General features: G+C 36.0%; 1 protein-coding gene and 1 long non-coding RNA gene across 4 annotated transcripts; one reads left to right on the top strand and one right to left on the bottom strand.

Moving 5' to 3' along the window:
* The first annotated feature begins 284 nt into the window (after positions 1–284).
* On the top strand, positions 285–17,625 carry LOC131074142 (uncharacterized). 3 transcript variants are annotated; one of them, XR_009372231.1, is made up of 3 exons: positions 285–697; positions 16,498–16,597; positions 16,761–17,625. It is a non-coding gene; the product is annotated as an uncharacterized LOC131074142 (long non-coding RNA). The 3 variants fall into 3 exon arrangements; XR_009372232.1 differs by lacking the exon at positions 285–697 and adding an exon at positions 4,351–4,423; XR_009372230.1 differs by lacking the exon at positions 285–697 and adding an exon at positions 14,230–14,790 and having other exon boundaries at positions 16,761–17,624.
* Positions 17,626–18,299: 674 nt separating this feature from the next.
* Positions 18,300–18,878, bottom strand: LOC131074139 (disease resistance response protein 206-like). The gene has a single exon (XM_058010710.2). It carries the CDS (start codon positions 18,876–18,878, stop codon positions 18,300–18,302), a length of 579 nt encoding a protein of 192 aa, XP_057866693.2.
* Positions 18,879–19,243: the final 365 nt, after the last annotated feature.

Genomic DNA, 19,243 nt, shown 5'->3' with positions numbered 1-19,243 from the left:
TATTTTTCTTCTCTGTTATAGTATTTGCAGAACCTGTTGAGAAAAATGTGTGTATAGATTATTTTTCTCTTTGTAACTTGATGGGCATCTAGATTTGTAAGTTTAATACTCCCTCTTATCCCGTACAGACTAGAGTAGACTCCCGTATAGACTATGGCTTTACAGACTAGGGTTTCTATCTCTTCATGAAAGAGGGAAAAGAACTCTATGATAATTTCCAAAGGAATTCATTTAGTCTCTGGAACCTTAAGAAATGTGAAAACCCAAGAGACTAGACTCATGAAAGCAAAAAATCCAAAAACAGCCGATGCTCTGAAAAGATTGTTGAGTGCAGGGAAAGACAATGTCACAACTGTGGTGCAAAGGAACGTTGTTAGTGAAAAAATTCCCAGGCATTCTCCTCTAACCTTTGTTGGAAAAGTTTTAGAACATATAATATTTGGTACTGCACCAAATCCCATATTGAAGAAACTCAAAAATGGCATTATACACCCAATCAACACAACTGACTGAACAACACTTGGTAGATGAACCACTCTCGCCAAACTCATTATCACCATTGTAAGGAATAATATTGGAGTAGTGTATAGAAGTATAGACCTGCAACCATATAAATTTGGTTTTGATTTCAGAACAAGCAATTAAAGAAACAAAAAATGAATTCAGTTTCCAGTTTAGCGAAATCTGCTCTATTCTGGTATTTACGGAACCCCATTTAGCAAAATGTGCGTGTGGATTATTTTTCTTCTTTGTTCTAGTATTTGCAGAACCTGCTGAGCAAAACGTGTGTATAGATTATTTTTCTCTTTGTAACTTGATGGGCATCTAGATTTGTAAGTTTAATACTCCCTCTTATCCCGTACAGACTAGAGTAGACTCCCGTATAGACTATGGCTTTACAAACTAGGGTTTCTATCTCTTCATGAAAGAGGGAAAAGAACTCTGTGATAATTTCCAAAGGAATTCCTTTAGTCTCTAGAACCTTAAGAAATGTGAAAACCCAAGAGACCAGACTCATGAAAGCATAAAATCCAAAAACAACCGGTGCTCCGAAAAGATTGTTGAGTGCAGGGAAAGACAATGTCACAACTATGGTGCAAAGGAAAGTTGTTAGTGAAAAAATTCCCAAGCATTCTCCTCTAACCTTTGTTGGAAAAATTTTAGAACATATTATATTTGGTACTGCACCAAATCCCATATTGAAGAAACTAAAAAATGGCATTATATACCCAATCAACACACCTGACTGAACAACACTTGGTAGATGAACCACTCTCGCCAAACTCATTGTCACCATTGTAAGGAGTAATATTGGAGTAGTGTATAGAATTATAGACCTGCAACCATATAAATTTGGTTTTGATTTCAGAACAAGCAATTAAAGAAACAAAAAATGAATTCAGTTTCCAGTTTCAACTTTAGAACTCCCAATTAACAAGAATGAAAATTATGGTTTTGTCTCTGCACATACACTCCACTCAAAGCATTACATATCAAAATCATAATTCAAACATTACTTCAGATTCACATGAATGGATATGCCTTGCTTAGCATTAAAATTACCTTCTTCCTACACGGTCCATCAACCACATTCCCAAGAGGATAAAGAACAACATCGGCATAGCACTCATTGCACTTGCCAGCAGTGTAGCAGAGTTCTTATTAATATTTATCAAATTACTCAGCACTTCATCAACCTTAGCATCCTTAAGTATAGTAGGTGTATAAAAGAGGACTACACTGATACTGCAGAACTATACAAACCCAAATAAAAATTCATATCAGGGTTTTTGCCATATGATAAATATCAATCAACAACATTCAACAAAGCCAAAAATATATAATTGAAAATTAAACTTGCCTGTTGTAGCATTTGAAGAGTTGTTCCAATAGTAAGACCTCTTTTCACTCTTACATCACAAAAGTTGGACCATTCGATACCCTTTGTAGACATCTTTGATGGGTGCATAATTGCAGGTCCAACAACATTTTCTAATCATGGTCCATAATTATTTTGTGTCAAAGACAAGGCTAGCTCACCCACCAAAGAAGAAACTTGCATGGATTCACATCCTTCTAAACCAGGTAATGATTTTAATGATCTTATAGAACCTGCAGCTGAAGGGATGTGAGAGGTAGATCCAGCATAAAGAAAAACTCTCTTTAAACTTGCACTCTGATTTGATTCAGACTATTGCAATTGATAGGCCACTTGCCAACCACCTCCCAATCCCATACTTTCAGGAAGAGAACCATTCATAGAAAATTTCATATGGCCACTGTTCTTACTAGGGTTTTTCACATTTCCAGTAGACTACGAATTATTTAAAAATCCAGTACCCCAGTTCATTTTTCCTTTGGTTGATTTATGTTCAGCATAACTTGAGTTATTTTGTAGGGTTTTGATTGCAGAGACTCAAAACAAACAAGAAGCCCATAGTCAAGTTGATTCAGCAAAAGAATATGCCACACTAAGCATAGTCAAATGTAACTGCAGAATTTCCTCATATTCATTCCTTTGTCAATTCTGCTTGAATTATCTAAAAACATTAAATGTTTAAAAACTTTGAGAACCTTGTCTTCATTATCACAGTTTTGTTTCATTTTAATACAAATCTGGGTTGCACTTGGCACTTGCTCTTATTTATACTTCACTTTCTTTGCTTGATAGCTTTCAAAGTTTATTCTCATTTCGATCTCTGACATTCTCTTGCACTAATAAAATTGTGTGTGATTACGTATACTTCCTTTCTTTTATTAAGAAAAAGATATCCTAAATTTGCATAAAATTGATAATTGAATGCAATTCTTTTTACTCTAGTCTCTATTATTATTTCATTTTCAATCCAAATTTCTAGAATTTTCTCCACATATAGTACAAATAGAAGATGCAAATGTCTCTTACTGTCTATTTCTACCCCCCAAAAAAGTTTTCCAAATTCATAAAGGACACTGTGTTAGTAAAATTGTTTTGTTTTACATCAGTTACAAACATTGGAGGATTGACAATTACTGATGGAATTGAAGTTACGAGTCCATTTTAGATAGGTACATGAGCAAAAAATGGTCTAAAATATCACCTCCCAATCCCATACTTTCAAGAAGAGAACCATTCATAGAAAATTTCATATGGCCACTGTTCTTACTAGAGTTTTTCACATTTCCAGTAGACTGCAAATTATTTAAAAATCCAGTACCCCAGTTCATTTTTCCTTTGGTTGATTTACGTTCAGCATAACTTGAGTTATTTTGTAGGGTTTTGATTGCAGAGACTCAAAACAAACAAGAAGCCCATAGTCAAGCTGATTCAGCAAAAGAAAATGCCACACTGAGCATAGTCAAATGAAACTGTAGAATTTTCTCATATTCGTTCCTTTGTCAATTCTACTTGAATTCTCCAAAAAAATTAAGTGTTTAAAAACTTTGAGAACCTTGTCTTCATTGTCACAGTTTTGTTTCATTTTAATACAAATCTGGGTTGCACTTGGCACTTGCTCTTATTTATACTTCACTTTCTTTGCTTGATAGCTTGCAAAGTTTATTCTCATTTCGATCTCTGACATTCTCTTGCAATAATAAAATTGTGTGTGATTAGCTATACTTCCCTTCTTTTATTAAGAAAAAAATATCCTAAATTTGCATAAAATTGATGATTCAATGCAATTCTTTTTACTCTAGTCTCTATTATTATTTCATTTTCAATCCAAATTTCCAGAATTTTCTCCACCTATAATACAGATAGAAGATGCAAATGTCTCTTACTGTCTATTTCCACCCCCAAAAAACCTTTTCCAGATTCATAAAGGACACTGTGTTAGTAAAATTGTTTTGTTTTACATCAGTTACAGACATTGGAGGATTGACAATTAGTGATAGAATTGAAGTTATGAGTCCATTTTAGATAGGTACATGAGCAAAAAATGGTGTAAAATATGTTGTGCTAATTGTGGAAGATTCTGTAGGAGCTATTTTTGGAATTAAAATCAGATTTTATATACTTGATTTATCAAAAGGTGCTGGAGCTAAATCTCTTCCTTTCTTCATATTTTCTTTCCTAGGTATGCTGTCCTCATGGAAATTGCACACCGTGCATCGTAGCTCCCTTTGTATAGTCATGTCTACATTAGTAAAAATGTAAAAAATAAATCGATTCCTAATGCCATTCAAACTGTGTAGCCCCCACAATATATGTAAATTGATAAAGTTGATCTACTATCGAATGCTTGATATATATGTTTTCTTCTTTTGGGCTCCTCTTCTTTTATGACACACTACTCATTCATTGAATGTTTTCTTCCCTTGCTTTGTTTAATGTGTCTAGTTTCTTTCTTATGTTGTGTGTTCAACATATCTCATTTACAAGATTTTTGGATCACAAAGCACATTGAGCATTGGTAGCATCTAATTACACAACACATAAAGGGTAAGATACTTTTGCGCTTCTATTATGCATTGTACAGTTAAAATAATACCCTCAAATCTAGTTAGTTGCCTTGGCTATTTGAAGCTTTCTGGTTGTTTCAAAATTCTCTTTAATTTAGTTCATGTCCTTAGATTACTTTAAAAGAAACAACTTCAAGTCTCTATACCCACAACTATATATGCCAAACTACTTTGTTTCACAGGAAATATATTAATAAACTTAATGCAATATGCTTTGTTGATCATCAAACAACTTTATTCTTGCCTTTTTAAATCATGCCTCTCCTCCTACAATGCAGACTCCACTTTTACATCTTTATGTATGCTGATAACTCAATGATGAACGAATAGTACCAAACCGGTACTGAGAGGGGGGGTGAATCAGTACAAACACAAATACAGTCCAAAACCAATTTGACAACAAATACTCAAAATGACTGGCAAACAAGGATACTGGTTGAAACAGAGTGCAACTGGTAACACCGAGAACAATTAAAACAATCATAAACCAGTCACTCACTAAGCTTTCCTCTTAGCTCAATACTATAGTACCATTACACTCTCATGCATGAACAGGTAAATTATCATTAGATCTTCAAAATAGTTAGTTCAATATATTTTATAGACAGGCATAAAACACAGAACCATCATATGCTCAACAGGTAATAACAAAGCATCACAAGATAAAAGCATTACACATGACACACATATTTTTCATGTGGAAACCCAATTGGGAAAAACCACGGTGGGGATGAATACCCACAAGTTGCTTTTGAACTCTTTAGAAGTTCGCTCTGTTAGGAGCCTTGTCCAGTTAAAGACATTACAATAGGTTCTGCTAGGAACTGATCCTGTTAGGGATCACCCAGTTAAGGGTTAAACCCAGTTAGGGTTACCTTGTTAGAGGATTTCAAGAACTCAATAGCTAAAGGATCTCCAGAGCTCTATAGATTCCCAGAACTTATTAACTTTGAGTTACCCTGTTAAGGGATTTGAATCAAGCCGATTAAAGCTACCCTGTTAAGAGATTTGTATCAAGCTGGTTAAGGCTACCCTGTTAAGGGATTTCACAACTTTTGAAGTGGTTAAAGATCAACAGGAATTACAATGATCTGGTAACAACACTCAATGCTAATGAAGATCCATTTTGGCTCCTCTTCACCTTCTGCACATTCACTTTGTAGGTATCTCTTCTCTCCTTTGGTCTGGCAAGAATCACGTATTACTTCCCTTGGATACACACACACACCTTTTGCCAACAACCTTAGAAAGAAACACAACATCGACCTTATAGGAAATAGACAGGTCGGTAGCAAAAACCCTAAACCCTAAATCTGTTAGGTTAAGCAATTCAAGCGGTTCAATCCTGACCGTTGAATCATATTGCATTAAATGCAACGATCTTGAATCAATCTCAAGACATTCTCCATCGTCCATTATCCACCAATTTCATGATGGCTAATAACCCATCACGCGTTATCACTGTTTGACAAACTTCGCACATTCTTGAGGTAGATAGGAATAGTCTTCTTCATGCAAGATCCTTCACATGCACAGGGCTTATGTGGCAACACGATTTGTTCTCCATTATACTGCTAAGTCATCACACAAAGATCACTGATTGAGTCACATAGGCTTGAGGTACTCCAACCGAAAATCCTGAAGTGGAAACTACCTACCAACCGATAGTCACACAATGCTTCCATGTGTCGGTTCCCATAACTACATGCCAGTTCATCTTGAACAAATATGCCGCTTCACTTTGGGATATATACCGGTTCATACATATGTTGGTTCTCTCTTCTCACCTATCACATGTGCTGATTCACATCATGTCACATACTGACATCAATGACAACATACAATATCATTATGTCTTCATACCGGTTCACATAATGCCAACATATGCCTCATCTTAGCTAGATGCACTTTTCATTTTCCATGTCAATGATTAGAAAATTGTTTTGCATGCTCTAGGATTGAGGGGCATGACCTTTGTTGAGACCTTGGAGTTCAAATAGTGGGCTAATTGGCATGAATTTTATGATTAGGATAATATTGTTGAACTTTTATTGTTACCCGTTTGGCCATTGCTCGATAATGTGCAACACAGACCATAAATTGCAGTCAACAAAATCATTAAATAATATTATAGATACAGAGAACTATAAACCTTGTAGTGTGGACTTGTCAAAACAAACAATTGACATGGTATTGGAAAAAAATAAGATGTTTAGGGTGAAATCATTTGTATACAATGTAGGCGATTGTCTTTTTGACTCTTTCCAGTTCTTGTTACACATGTGATATACTTCTACAGAGCTACGCATTGGAACTATTGACCATTTTATAAATTGCCTAGAAATCAATGATCATGATGCTTTATATTCATATGGCCATGAACTCAACCCCCAAGGATTGTATGAAATGCATGGAGTATGTGATGTTGACACTTATCTACGACGCATGCATCTCCCAGCAATTCCACTACCAAGTTGTAATGAGAATGGCCTTTGGGGAGATGCATTTTGTATTGGATGGCTAGCCAAATGGCTAAAAATTGAAATATGTGTGAGTCAATTGAAAAGAAAAATTAAAATAGATGGCAGAATTTGAGAGGGATACCTGTGGCTTGAATGGCTAGTTTGTGTAGCATGTCTGGAAGATGGTGTTGTTTGTTGTCTCGGAGGTTGGAGTTGGCTACAAGACATGAGAGGAAAACATTAGTAAAGGACTTCAGGAAACATTGTGTAAGTGTAAGTCTTCTTACTACATTGGGCATTTTTACCATTTTCTTATATGCAGGTCTTCAACACCACTCTCTTGTTGATCACATTCCATGTGGCCAGTGGATCTGCAGGAAAAGTGCAAAAAGTGTTTTAGTGACTTGAGGTGTTTGACAGGGTATGAAGGAATCAAAGTCAGATAATTCAAGTCAAACTACAATGTAAATGTGAGTTTCAGAAGGTAGAACTTTTGTTATCAGTATTGACATACATTACCTTTTGCTTGTATGTGGCTGTGGATTGGGATTTTGTTGTTTGGTGGAATGTGCATTGGGATTGTGTTGTTTGAAAGAATCCATCTGTTGACTATAGATAAAGTAGGAAGGGAAGACAAAATATTAGTGTGCTAGCTGGTTGTGTCAAAAATGTCTCATCTCACAAAAGGGAAATGAATACTGAGTAGACTAGTGACCAAGCAGAAATGTAATCTATTGATGGACAAGAAATAGAGTGGAAGTGAAATTCAAGGAGCAAATAAGCTAAAAGATAAATAGTGTTAGTAGAAATGAGATAGATGGTTTTGATACCCTTTTTTATGTTCACTTTTGTGTGGCTGCATTTTGACTGGGGCGAAGTTTTGTTGTTCAATGTTGTTAATTTGCCTACAAGAAAGCAAAGCAAAAAGTGCAACTTAGATAGTGAATGAAGACATTGTATAAGGATCAATGTATACAAGAGCAACTTGTAGAGTGAATGAATGAAAACATGCTATGAGGATAAATGTATCTGTGGAGGAACACCATCTTTACCATTTTATTGTGTGCTATTGTCGAGAGGTGGCATTTGGTGCACTGGCTTCCATGTTGGTGAGGCATCTACAAAGTCAACAGATTGAGATCAATGCAATGGTAGAAGATTTATGGAATGTTGTTGAAATAAGGTGATTCATTAACAAAGTGGGGAGTAAAGAGGCATATCTAGCTTCAATATCATTAGTGTTTGATGACACTAGGAAATCAATGCAATATGGAAGAGGTGTGAAGTTCATTAGCAGAGTGCACATAGGTTACCGTTTCTGTATGTGCTCGTGTGAAGGAGTGCTATTTTGCTTATTGTATTCGACCTTGGTAGAGCTCCTGCAAAGGGAAGAAAGCATAGTATAGGATGGCAATCAGAGTGCAAAGTCAATTAGGTATGAATTTCTTTTTTAATTTACATGACAATAACTGATTGACATATTGTGCTATGTTGTATACATAATCAACATATAGGCCTGGACTATAACAAATAATAAATTCAAGGTGCAATGGGCACTAGAAAGAGAGAAGTAATGCAATTTGTGAAAGAAAATAATTTGGGTGGGAATGAAGGAATTGAGAGGGGTACCTTTGTTTGGTATGACTTGCTTGTGTAGTGAGGGTGCTGCAAGGGTTGTCTTTTCCTTTGAGTTGATCGACATGGCTATAACACAACAAAGAAAAAAAACATCATAAGATTTGATGCTAATTTTATTGTTAAATAGCAAAGCAAACAAATGTTGTAAATTGTGATGCTAATTTTATTGACACACAAGTTTACATTTATTTAGTATAGTAGGCATGTTTTACGACTTCTTTGTTGGTATTTGTGTAGTAGGTGCTGGCTATTTCAAATTCTCTTTGCTGTGCACGTATTTACAAAAAACAATATTCAGAACCATCCAATGTCAGGGTATTTGTAGAAAATACAAAATTATTAATCAAGCAATTATTGCAATATTCTTTAAAGTTATCACCATCCAATGTCAGGGCATATGTAGAAAATGCAAAATTATTAATCAAGCAATTGTTGCAATATTATTTAAAGTTACCACTGTTTTCCAAGGTGCTCTTGTAAGCTATGAAAGGCAGTATTTGTAATCAACAATCAATTTAGAAACAACATAAAATGACTTCAAGCCATGCTCCCACCTTATACCTGAGCAGCATGAATTTAACATGCACAATATATAGAATACATTAAACTGACCATCAAGAAAACATCATTCAAGGGAATGAATTTTTGTTTGTAACTAGGGTAATATATGGGTTCGGATTGCCTTAAGGAAATATCAAAACCCATTTAGGACTGGGCCCTATCCTAAAGGGTAATGTGCCCCCAAGATTAAGCCCAGCCGTATACTTGCATGCTATCCTAAAACCCCACACCATAATAACAATATTGGCACCAAAAGGAAGGAGGCCAACTTGCATTAATAAAGGTTAAGATGCATATAAATAAAGATACTTTGCAAAGACAATATCATTCATTCATTAAGTGAATTAGCTCTGCATGAAAAGTGCGAACTTATACTTGGAGGGTGTGAAATTGTCTAGACCTATGCGAACTTGTTCTAGAGACAAAGGCAATCTTTGGTGCAAACTTGAAGAGCTTAGAAGTGCAGATCTATCATTCAAGAAGAATTCATATTTGTTAAGGAAGCTAAGTATTGTACTTGAATATTAAGGGAGAATATATAATCTGACCAGTGGGTCTTTAATGCTGGGTTTTTCCTCCTTGGAGGTTTTCCCACGGTATTTGTTTTTGTCTCTTGTTTACTTCCTCCATTTCTAAGTTTACTGAATTATGATTTACTAGAATATTACAAATTTGATTACAATCTAGGGCATAATTAAAGGATATAAATCTGATTACTAATCTAGGGCACAAAAATTACATGGTATCAGAGCTAAGGTGTCACTAACTTCTGATTTTAGTAAATCATTTGTTGCATATAGCTGCTGTTTGTTTTCAGATTAAAAAGTCAGGTTTGAAGGCTGAAGATAGACTTGATGGAGCCCTTGATTTTGCTGCTTGGAAAGTTTGTATTCTATTGATCCTTAAAGAGAATGATCTGCTGAAATTTGTAGAAGAAGAAAGGTTGTCTCCTCCAGAAGATGCTAAAGAGCTGAAATAGTTCAAGAAAGATTCCCTCAAGGCTAGGAAGATCATAATTGAGTCCGTCAAGAATCATCTTGTCACTGTCATATCAAAGTTTGTGTCTGCCAGGGAAATGATCAAACACTTGGAAGGGATGTATGAAGCCAACAACCTCAGCAGGGCTCTTTCTCTAAGACAGTAGCTTCTTCACATGGAAATGAAAGAAGAAGATTCAATCATAGCCTACTTCATGAAGATCAACGAACTAAAGGACAAGATAAGTACTCTTGATTGCCAAATCTCAGATAAAGATCTTGTTATGATTGCATTAAATGGTCTACCTAATGAATGGGAACCATTCATTCGTAGTATTGGTGGAAGAGCCGATCGTCCCAACTTTGAGCATCTTTAATCTGATTGCATCGAAGAGGAATCTCGAATTGAGGTAAGAGGAAAACTCAAGAACTCTCACAAAGATAATCATGTTCTCTTAGCTAAATCTAGGAAAGGTGGACATTGGAAGAAAGAAAAGAGAAGCAAATATTTTAGATCCTCCTCCTATGATCCAAGGAAGAAGTCAAGAGATTCCTCTCACATTCGTTGTTTCAGATGTGATAAGTATGGTCACTATGCCAGAGATTGTCAAAATGATCCAAAGGAAAGGGAGGTCAATTTAAATGAAGTTGCCGAACAAAGTGAAGATTATCTTCTTATCTCTGCTCTATCCAGCAATGTCCCTACGGATAGAAATACATGGATACGTGACAGTGGTGCCTCCAGAAACATCTCAAGTTTTTGTGAGCATCTCTCAGATCTGATTGAAAAGGACACCAACCTTCATGTGGTAATTGGTGATGATGCTCGATACTTGGTAAAAGGTTCTGGTACTACCTCTTTTAAACTAGATTCTAGTATTTCCTTACAACTCTGTGATATTCTCTTTGTACTTGGTATTAAAAGAAATCTTATTTCCATTTCTACCTTAGAAGATAAGGGTTTGCAAATATTATTTTTTGAAGGGAAAGTACTCACTTGGTCTAATAAATCTAATTTCAAAACTGCTCGTATTATTGGAAATAGATGTGATAGTTTATATAAGCTTGCAACTAATCCAATTCAAGCTCTCATTCATGAGGCCCCTGAATCATGCGAGCTATGGCATAGAAGACTTGGACATCTACACTTTCAAGCTCTTCCCACTCTCGGTAAAATGGTTAAAGGCATACCTAAACTTAGTTTATCTCATGATGATGCTTGTAAAGGTTGTGCAATGGGTAAGAATGTAAAGAATCCCTTTTATAAAAGCGATAGTAGGGCTAAAGAAAAGTTAGAACTTATTCATTTAGATTTATGTGGTCCTATGTCTATAGCATCTCCTAGCAGTTTCCTATATTTTGTTATCTTCATAGATGATTTCTCTAGGAAAACATGGATCTACTTTCTTAAATCTAAAGAGTCTAAAGAAGTCCTAAATAGGTTTAAAGAATTCAAAGCCTTAGTTGAAAATACTACAGGAAATCGAATTAAATGTTTGAGGTCTGACAATGGAGGTGAATACACCTCAGGTAGTTTCTATGACTTTTGTGTTAAAGCAGGAATTAAGAGGGAGTTTTGCATTCCCTACAATCCTCAGCAAAATGGAGTTGCTGAATGAAAGAACAGGACCATTGTTGAAGTTGCAAGAGCCATGATCCGTGATCAAGACCTGCAACCATTTATATGGGTGGAATCATCCAAAACAACAGTTTATATTCATAATAGATGTCCTCATTGCACCCTAAAGGATGTGACTCCTGAAGAAGCCTTTACAGGAATCAAACCTGACATCAGCCACCTAAGGATATTTAGGAGCCCGGTGTATGTTCATGTACCTAAAGAAAAATGAACCAAGTTGGATCCATCTGGAAAGAAAGGTATCTTAGTGGGATACAATGAATCTTCCAAAGCCTTCAGGATCTACATTTCAGGTCAAAGGTATGTTGAGGTAAGTAGAGATGTAACTTTTGAAGAAGATATTGCTTTCAAAAGATCTAAAGGTTCATTATCCAACAATAATGCTATGGTGATTTAAAATCAAGATTCAATAGTTGATGCTAACCCTAAGATTTAGGAGGAGTCTACAGACCTTCTAGATCAGGAAGTTCTGAATGACCCAACAAAACCTATGCACTCTACCGATATACCTCAGGATATTGTGGTCTGCAAGAAGAGACCACTTTGGGTTAGAAACATGATTCAAGATGCTGAAGGATTTGCTGCTCCCAGAGGAACCTTTAGAGATAGCAATAGATCCCAAAATCCTACCAACTACATTTCTGTAATTTGTAATATCATTGAGTCTAAACCTCACAATGTCGAAGAAGCTATGTCCCATCATGCTTGGAAATTAGCCATGGATGAAGAGTATGGGTCGATCATCAAGAATGATGTCTAGGACATTGTGCCTTGACCCAAAGGTAAGTTTGTTGTTTCCTCTAAATGGTTGTTTAAAACTAAACATAATGCTGATGGTAGTATTGAAAAATATAAAGCTAGGTTTGTAGCTCGTGGGTTTTCTCAAAAGGAAGGAATAGATTATGAAGAAACTTTTGCCCCTGTTGCTAGATATACTTCTATTAGATCTATGATAGCTATTGCTGCAGCCAAAGGTTAGGAGCTGCATCAAATGGACATTAAGACAACCTTTCTCAATGGTGTCATTGAGGAGGAAGCCTATATTGAGCAACCAGAAGGTTATGTAATCCATAAAAGAGATTCTCGTGTTTGCAGATTGAAGAAAGCCCTATATGGGCTCAAACAAGCTCCTCATGCTTGTGATGAAAGAATTGATAAATACTTACTAAGCTTAGGATTTTGAAATAATGATGCTGATGCTAACATTTACTTAAAAGTTTATAATGATGAGATGCTTATTTTAGTTTTGTATGTGGATGATTTATTTCTCACTAGTGAAAATAAATTAATTTTAAGATGTAAGGAATTAGCCTCAGAATTTGAAATGAAGGATCTAGGTCTAATGCATTACTTCCTAGGGTTAGAAGTATGGCAAAAAAATCCAATGAAATTTTTCTAAGTCAAGGAATATACACTATTAATATTTTGAAAAGATTTATAATGATGGATTGTAAACCTATGCATACTCCTATGGAATCTAACTTAAAGAAGTTAAGTGTTTCTGCAGCTAACTCTGATTCTACAGATCCATCTGAGTATAGGCAGTTGATTGGTTCCTTGATGTACCTAGTCAATACTAGGCTAGATATTTGTTATGCTGTGAATGCCCTCAGTCAGTTCATGAGCTTACCTAAACTTGTTCACCTGGTTTCTGCCAAGCACATTCTAAGATACCTACGTGGCATGATTGGTTATGGGCTGAAGTATTCACTTAATACCTCAATCCTCTTGGAAGGCTACTCAAATTCAGATTGGGCAGGAAGTTTCAAGGATAGGAAAAGTACTTCACGTATCTGGTTCAACTTGGGCTCTGCAGTGAGCTCTTGGGCATGTAGAAAGAAATCTTTGGTAGCATTAAGCACTGCAAAAGCTGAGTACATTGCCGCATCTGTTACATCAAGAGAAGTAGTGTGGCTTCGCAAGCTCCTTGTTAGATTAATTAGTCAAGCTAGTGGTCCTACCACCATTCATTGTGATAATCTAAGCTATATAAAGATGTCAATAAATCCCATATTCCATGATCGGTACAAACATGTGGAAACACACTATCATTTCATTTGGGACATGGTGCAAAGAGGCGCCATTCATCTAAAGTACATTAGCGTGGATGAATAGATTGCAGACATCCTTACCAAACCTTTATCCAGGGTGAAGTTCGAATACTTCAGAGACAGACTTGGTGTTGTGGAAAACGGAACCCTGATTGAGAGGGAGCTCCAATCTCAGTGACTCTATCTGCACTACTTTGAATCATTCTATGTTGTGGAAAACAGAACCCTGATTGAGAGGGAGCTCCAATCTCAGTGACTCTATCTGCAGTACTTTGAATCATTCTTTGCTTGTGTGCAAGAATGAATTATGTCCAATCTATGCTTGTGTGCTAGATGGATAATTGTAATTATGTAAAGACCCACTTGTGTATTAAATTTTCTATGCTTGTGTGCTAAAACCTTCCTATGCTTGTGTGCTAGGTGGAAGATGTAATTCTATGCTTGTGTGCTAGATCCATTCTATGTTTGTGTGCTAGATGGAACTCTAAAGGTTCAGATTATGTATTCTCTTCTTCCCTAGTTAAGAGGGAGTGTTGTTTGTAACTAGGGTAATATATGGGTTCGGATTTCCTTAAGGAAACATCCGAACCCATTTAGGACTAGGCCCTATCCTAAAGGGTAATGTGCACATACAAGCAAGAGGTAACATATGTCAATACTGATAACAAAAGTTCTACCTTCTGAAACTCACATTTACATTGGAGTTTGACTTGAATTATCTGACTTTGATTCCTTCATACCCTGTGAAACCCCTCAAGTCACTAAAACACTTTTTGCACTTTTCCTGCAAATCCACTGGCCACATGGAATGTGATCAGCAAGAGAGTGGTGTTGAAGCCTTGCATATAAGCAAATGGTAAAAATGCCCAACGTAGTAAGAAGACTTACACTTACACAATGTTTCCTGAATTGCTTTACTGATGTTTTCCTCTCATGTCTTGTAGCCAACTCCAACCTCTAAGACAACAAACAACACCATCTTCCAGACATGCTCCACAAACTAGCCATTCAAGCCACAGGTATCCCTCTCAAATTCTGCCATCTATTTCAATTTTTATTTTCAATTGACTCTTATTTATACTTCACTTTCTTTGCTTGATAGCTTTCAAACTTTATTCTCATTTCGATCTCTAACATTCTTTTGCAGTAATAAAATTGTGTGTGATTACCTATACTTCTTTTCTTTTATTAAGAAAAAGATATCCTAAATTTGCATAAAATTGATGATTCAATGCAATTCTTTTTACTCCAGTCTCTATTATTATTTCATTTTCAATCCAAATTTCCAGAATTTTCTCCACATATAGTACAGATAGAAGATGCAAATGTCTCTTACTGTCTATTTCTACCCCCAAATTTTTTTTTCCAGATTCATAAAGGATACTATGTTAGTAAAATTGTTTTGTTTTACATCAGTTACAGACATTGGAGGATTGACAATTAGTGATGGAATTGAAGTTACGAGCCCATTTTAGATAGGTACATGAGAAAAAGATGGTGTAAAATATGTTGTGCTAATTGTGGAAGATTCTATAGGAGCTATTTTTGGAATTAAAATCAGATTTTATATACTTGATTTATCAAAAGGTGCTGGAGCTAAATCTCTTCCTTTCTTCGTATTTTCTTTCCTAATGCTCTTTCATTAATTCCCTATTGACCCTGCCTTGTGCAACCTTTCTTTAACACCGCCAAAACCTAGCACAATATTGGACCTGTGTACACAACAAGTTGGTTATATGTTTGAAGGTGACATTCTTGCTGTATATGGACCTGCCAAGTACACCAACACACAAAACAAAACTGAGATATTGCATGTGGACTTGATAGATTCTAAAGGCTAGATGACAGTCACAATGAATATTAGCAACACATTGGTGGACACCGTTTTGCCACACATGACCATTTCGACCCTATGAAATATCTTTCTCAACGTGCCACCACTCCCTACCATTTGATGTTGCAATTGACATGGACTTTGTCCATTGCACATATTGCAACACCGACACACAAACCTCTTGCCAGCATAACATACTTTGCACATTGAATACACAAGAAGGCAACATCGACTACTCCTTGCAAGGAGACATACTTCAACAAACTTACTAGATATCACAGATATAACATACGAACAATACCAATAGGACATCTCGCCAATGGTCTTTATGTTGCGTAGGCTCCACGTCTATGGCACTTTCACATTAGCTGTGAACAACACCATTATTGATATTGTCAAGCAATATGAATTTTGATGTAATTGGGTTTTAACACTATCCATGTTAATGAATATTGCAAGCTTGAAAAAAACTTTGGCCTTTAAAGCTTGTAAATCCTATTACTTTTTTGGGTGGCAATGGCCCTACAAACTATGATATTGTCTGACTATCACAAACTCTGCTACTGTGTTAATATAATGTAAATATAATGTGGCTTATGCTATGGAAAAAATATGAATATAATGTTATCATCATGTTACCATCTGTACTTTTGTGACTGGGCATGACATATATACAACTTCATGGGAATTTACTCTGAGTAGGTTGACATTTTAGATTCTATTAGGAATTGACATGAGCTTAATTGATATGAATGCACTGTCATGTTTTTTACTATGTATAAATAATAATCGTACACCTTACATATGTTGTACTATTTGCACATTTATAATTCTCATGCGTTGACCTTTCTGTTGCATTTACTACATCATACTTGGTTTGATTTGTATGCAGGGCATTTACTTAGACATTGGCGATTGACTTGAGATAACCCTTAATTTTGGAGCAAGCTGAGCTTTTCAACATGTACTTTGCAAGATAATACAACATCTGGGTAAAGATTACGTTGCCAATATTTTTGTTTGCCTTCAATTTTTGTCTGGATCAATCAATCATATTCTCCAACCTGGTTAAACAGCTTTTGGGTGCATGTTTAAAGGCTTTTCTCTCAAAGTTTATTGATACCCACATCACTTTTCATCTGTATTTGAAAACAGGAATGCACATTTCTTATACAAGAATACTTTACCAACTGTAAGTTCTAGAAATGAAATCTTCCTTTTGAACATTATGATGTGGAGCACTCCTTCTGGGGTTTTAATTGGGTTATTTTCTCAGTAAGTATACCAACTTATCTCTAGGGTGCACGCGAAGTTCTAACAGATAGTGTAATTGTCAAGTAAAAGTTTAAAGATGGGAGTGGACAGGGAGCTGCGGTCAAGAAAGAGGCAAACAACTAGATGGGCATGTGTACATGTTCCTCCAGTGAACTCTCTACCACTCGACCAAGTGATTTCTCTTGAAAGTCAAGTTCTCTCAAAATTTGGTACATGGGGGATGCCTGCTTGCAAAACAGTTGTAAATTATTAGAGCCCAGTCCATCTCCTATTATGAAAGCCTAGAAAAATAGCGCACTTGTTTCTTCTGTAGAAAATGGTTCTGAAGGATTACTTCATGTTGTACACCCTGAGGCATTGAATAAGATTTATACTAAGATTGAAGAGGATAACATTGATCTTGAATAGTTAGAAAAAAATGAAGGAAAAAGCTGCTGAGAGAGGTGGAACTATTGATCCTGGATGGTAAGTACAAATTTCCGATAAGCAATTGAATGTAAGACTCAATTCAATGAGAAGTGTTGTAGGGCACTTAAAAGATAGGCAAATCTGGAAAGAAGAGAAACCAGGTACAAACTATCTTTAGAAGTTACCACCTTTGTTGTAGCAGAGCATGGACCAAATAAGGGCTGCAACTCTATTCTGTGGGTATCTTTACCATTGTTGCAATGTTCAAATATGTGAAATATCAGCATCTTTGAGGAAGGATTTGCTGACCTAAAATGTGGAATTCATATTATGTCAAATGAAAGTTATCTATAATTATAAAATAGTTGTTTTCCCCTCAATAATATTAGCAATGTATTAATCGTTATATATTTCATTTCAATCTCCTTTATAATTATAATGCACATATAATGTATTACATTGACAAACTCTTTGACACCCATTTCAGCATAGCCTGCAATCAACTTAATGTAACTTGAATTGACACATCTCACAGCATTGAATGAAAACAACTATTTCCCTCCCTGTCAACAGTAGAACCAATCCAAACCCACCAACCCTATTCTAAAACACCCATTTCAACATAGCCTGCAATCAACTTAATGTAACTTGAATTAACACACCTCACGACATTGAATGAAAATAACTATTTCCCTCCCTGTCAACAGTAGAACCAATCCAAACCCACCTTCGCAAGACTGGGCAGGAACTAAGCTGCCCTGCAGCCCTTGTTTATTAAACTAAAGCTCTTTGAGTACATCTCCATCAATCATTCACAAAGTATATCTGGGATCCACAGATTATGCTTTTCAAATCCTGTTATTGGAAAGTCATAAAAACAAGTGTCTTTCTCTCTATATTTGATCATCTCAAAATCTTGTGAATAGAAAGACGTGAAATCAAAAAATTATTTAATAAAACCACACAAACCATAAATGTGGAAATACATGCAAATTAAAGTTCGGTCAGGTGTCAATAACATTCGTAGAGGGTGATATTCACTCGAAGGCGGAAATAGACGTCTCCCTCAACGGACACAGTAGAAAGAGTTGCAATTCCTCTCGCCATTAAAAAATCATCTGTCCCTCCAACAACAGATACATCTCTCTGCTTAAGAGCTGGATCTGCTCCAGCGAATGTGATCGTACCCTTATAATCTGTGCTATTCAACACAAATGTGAAACCAAGCCATGCGCTGAAGAAATTCTTCATGTCATACAGATAAAATCCCTGTGCTCTTCCAACGGGTGGAGAGTAAAGATTATTGTCTAGCGTAATTGGGTCATCAAACACAGCCAAATCTCCAAAATGATTATGCTCAGTCAAAATGGTGAGGTTAGCCCCTTGAGGCGCTGCTATCAACGCTGATGTTGCATTGTCAGCATTTTTACCATTGTAGATTATATCATGAAAATACAACACCAAATTCCTACATGGCTGTGGAAGCAGCATTTTGTTCCAGCCTTGGCAATCTGCACTTTTCTGCAAAGAGGCACACATTAGAAGCCACACTAGACACAAATTCAGAACTCTACCAGCCTTAATCGCCATTACTCACTAATACTTCTGCACCGGTGAAAAACAATATTGTTTTACTCATTTCAGCTTCCATTTGCACTCTATTTATATTGTGTTAAGATCCAAAGTAGTGATAAGCTCGGTTGTTTGAATAATAGATTTGTTGGTCGCCATGTGTGGGGCCATTTAATCTACCATCTTCCCTTGTTGCAGTAGATTGCGTGGTCTTCAAGTGAATATGCTCAGCTTATGCATTTCAATCAGTCCATAGCTTCTTTAGGAGTTGTCTTAATTCATTTCCATAATTGAAATATTAGATTTATTTGATGGCCTTTCAGATCCCAGTCAAGATTTGTCGGACCACATAAAGGTAATAAGTACTGGACAGCGGCTCGTAG

Source organism: Cryptomeria japonica, chromosome 4 (genome assembly GCF_030272615.1).
Source record: "Cryptomeria japonica chromosome 4, Sugi_1.0, whole genome shotgun sequence".
NCBI classification, from domain to species: domain Eukaryota; kingdom Viridiplantae; phylum Streptophyta; class Pinopsida; order Cupressales; family Cupressaceae; genus Cryptomeria; species Cryptomeria japonica.
This window is presented reverse-complemented; position numbering and strand designations above follow the sequence as displayed.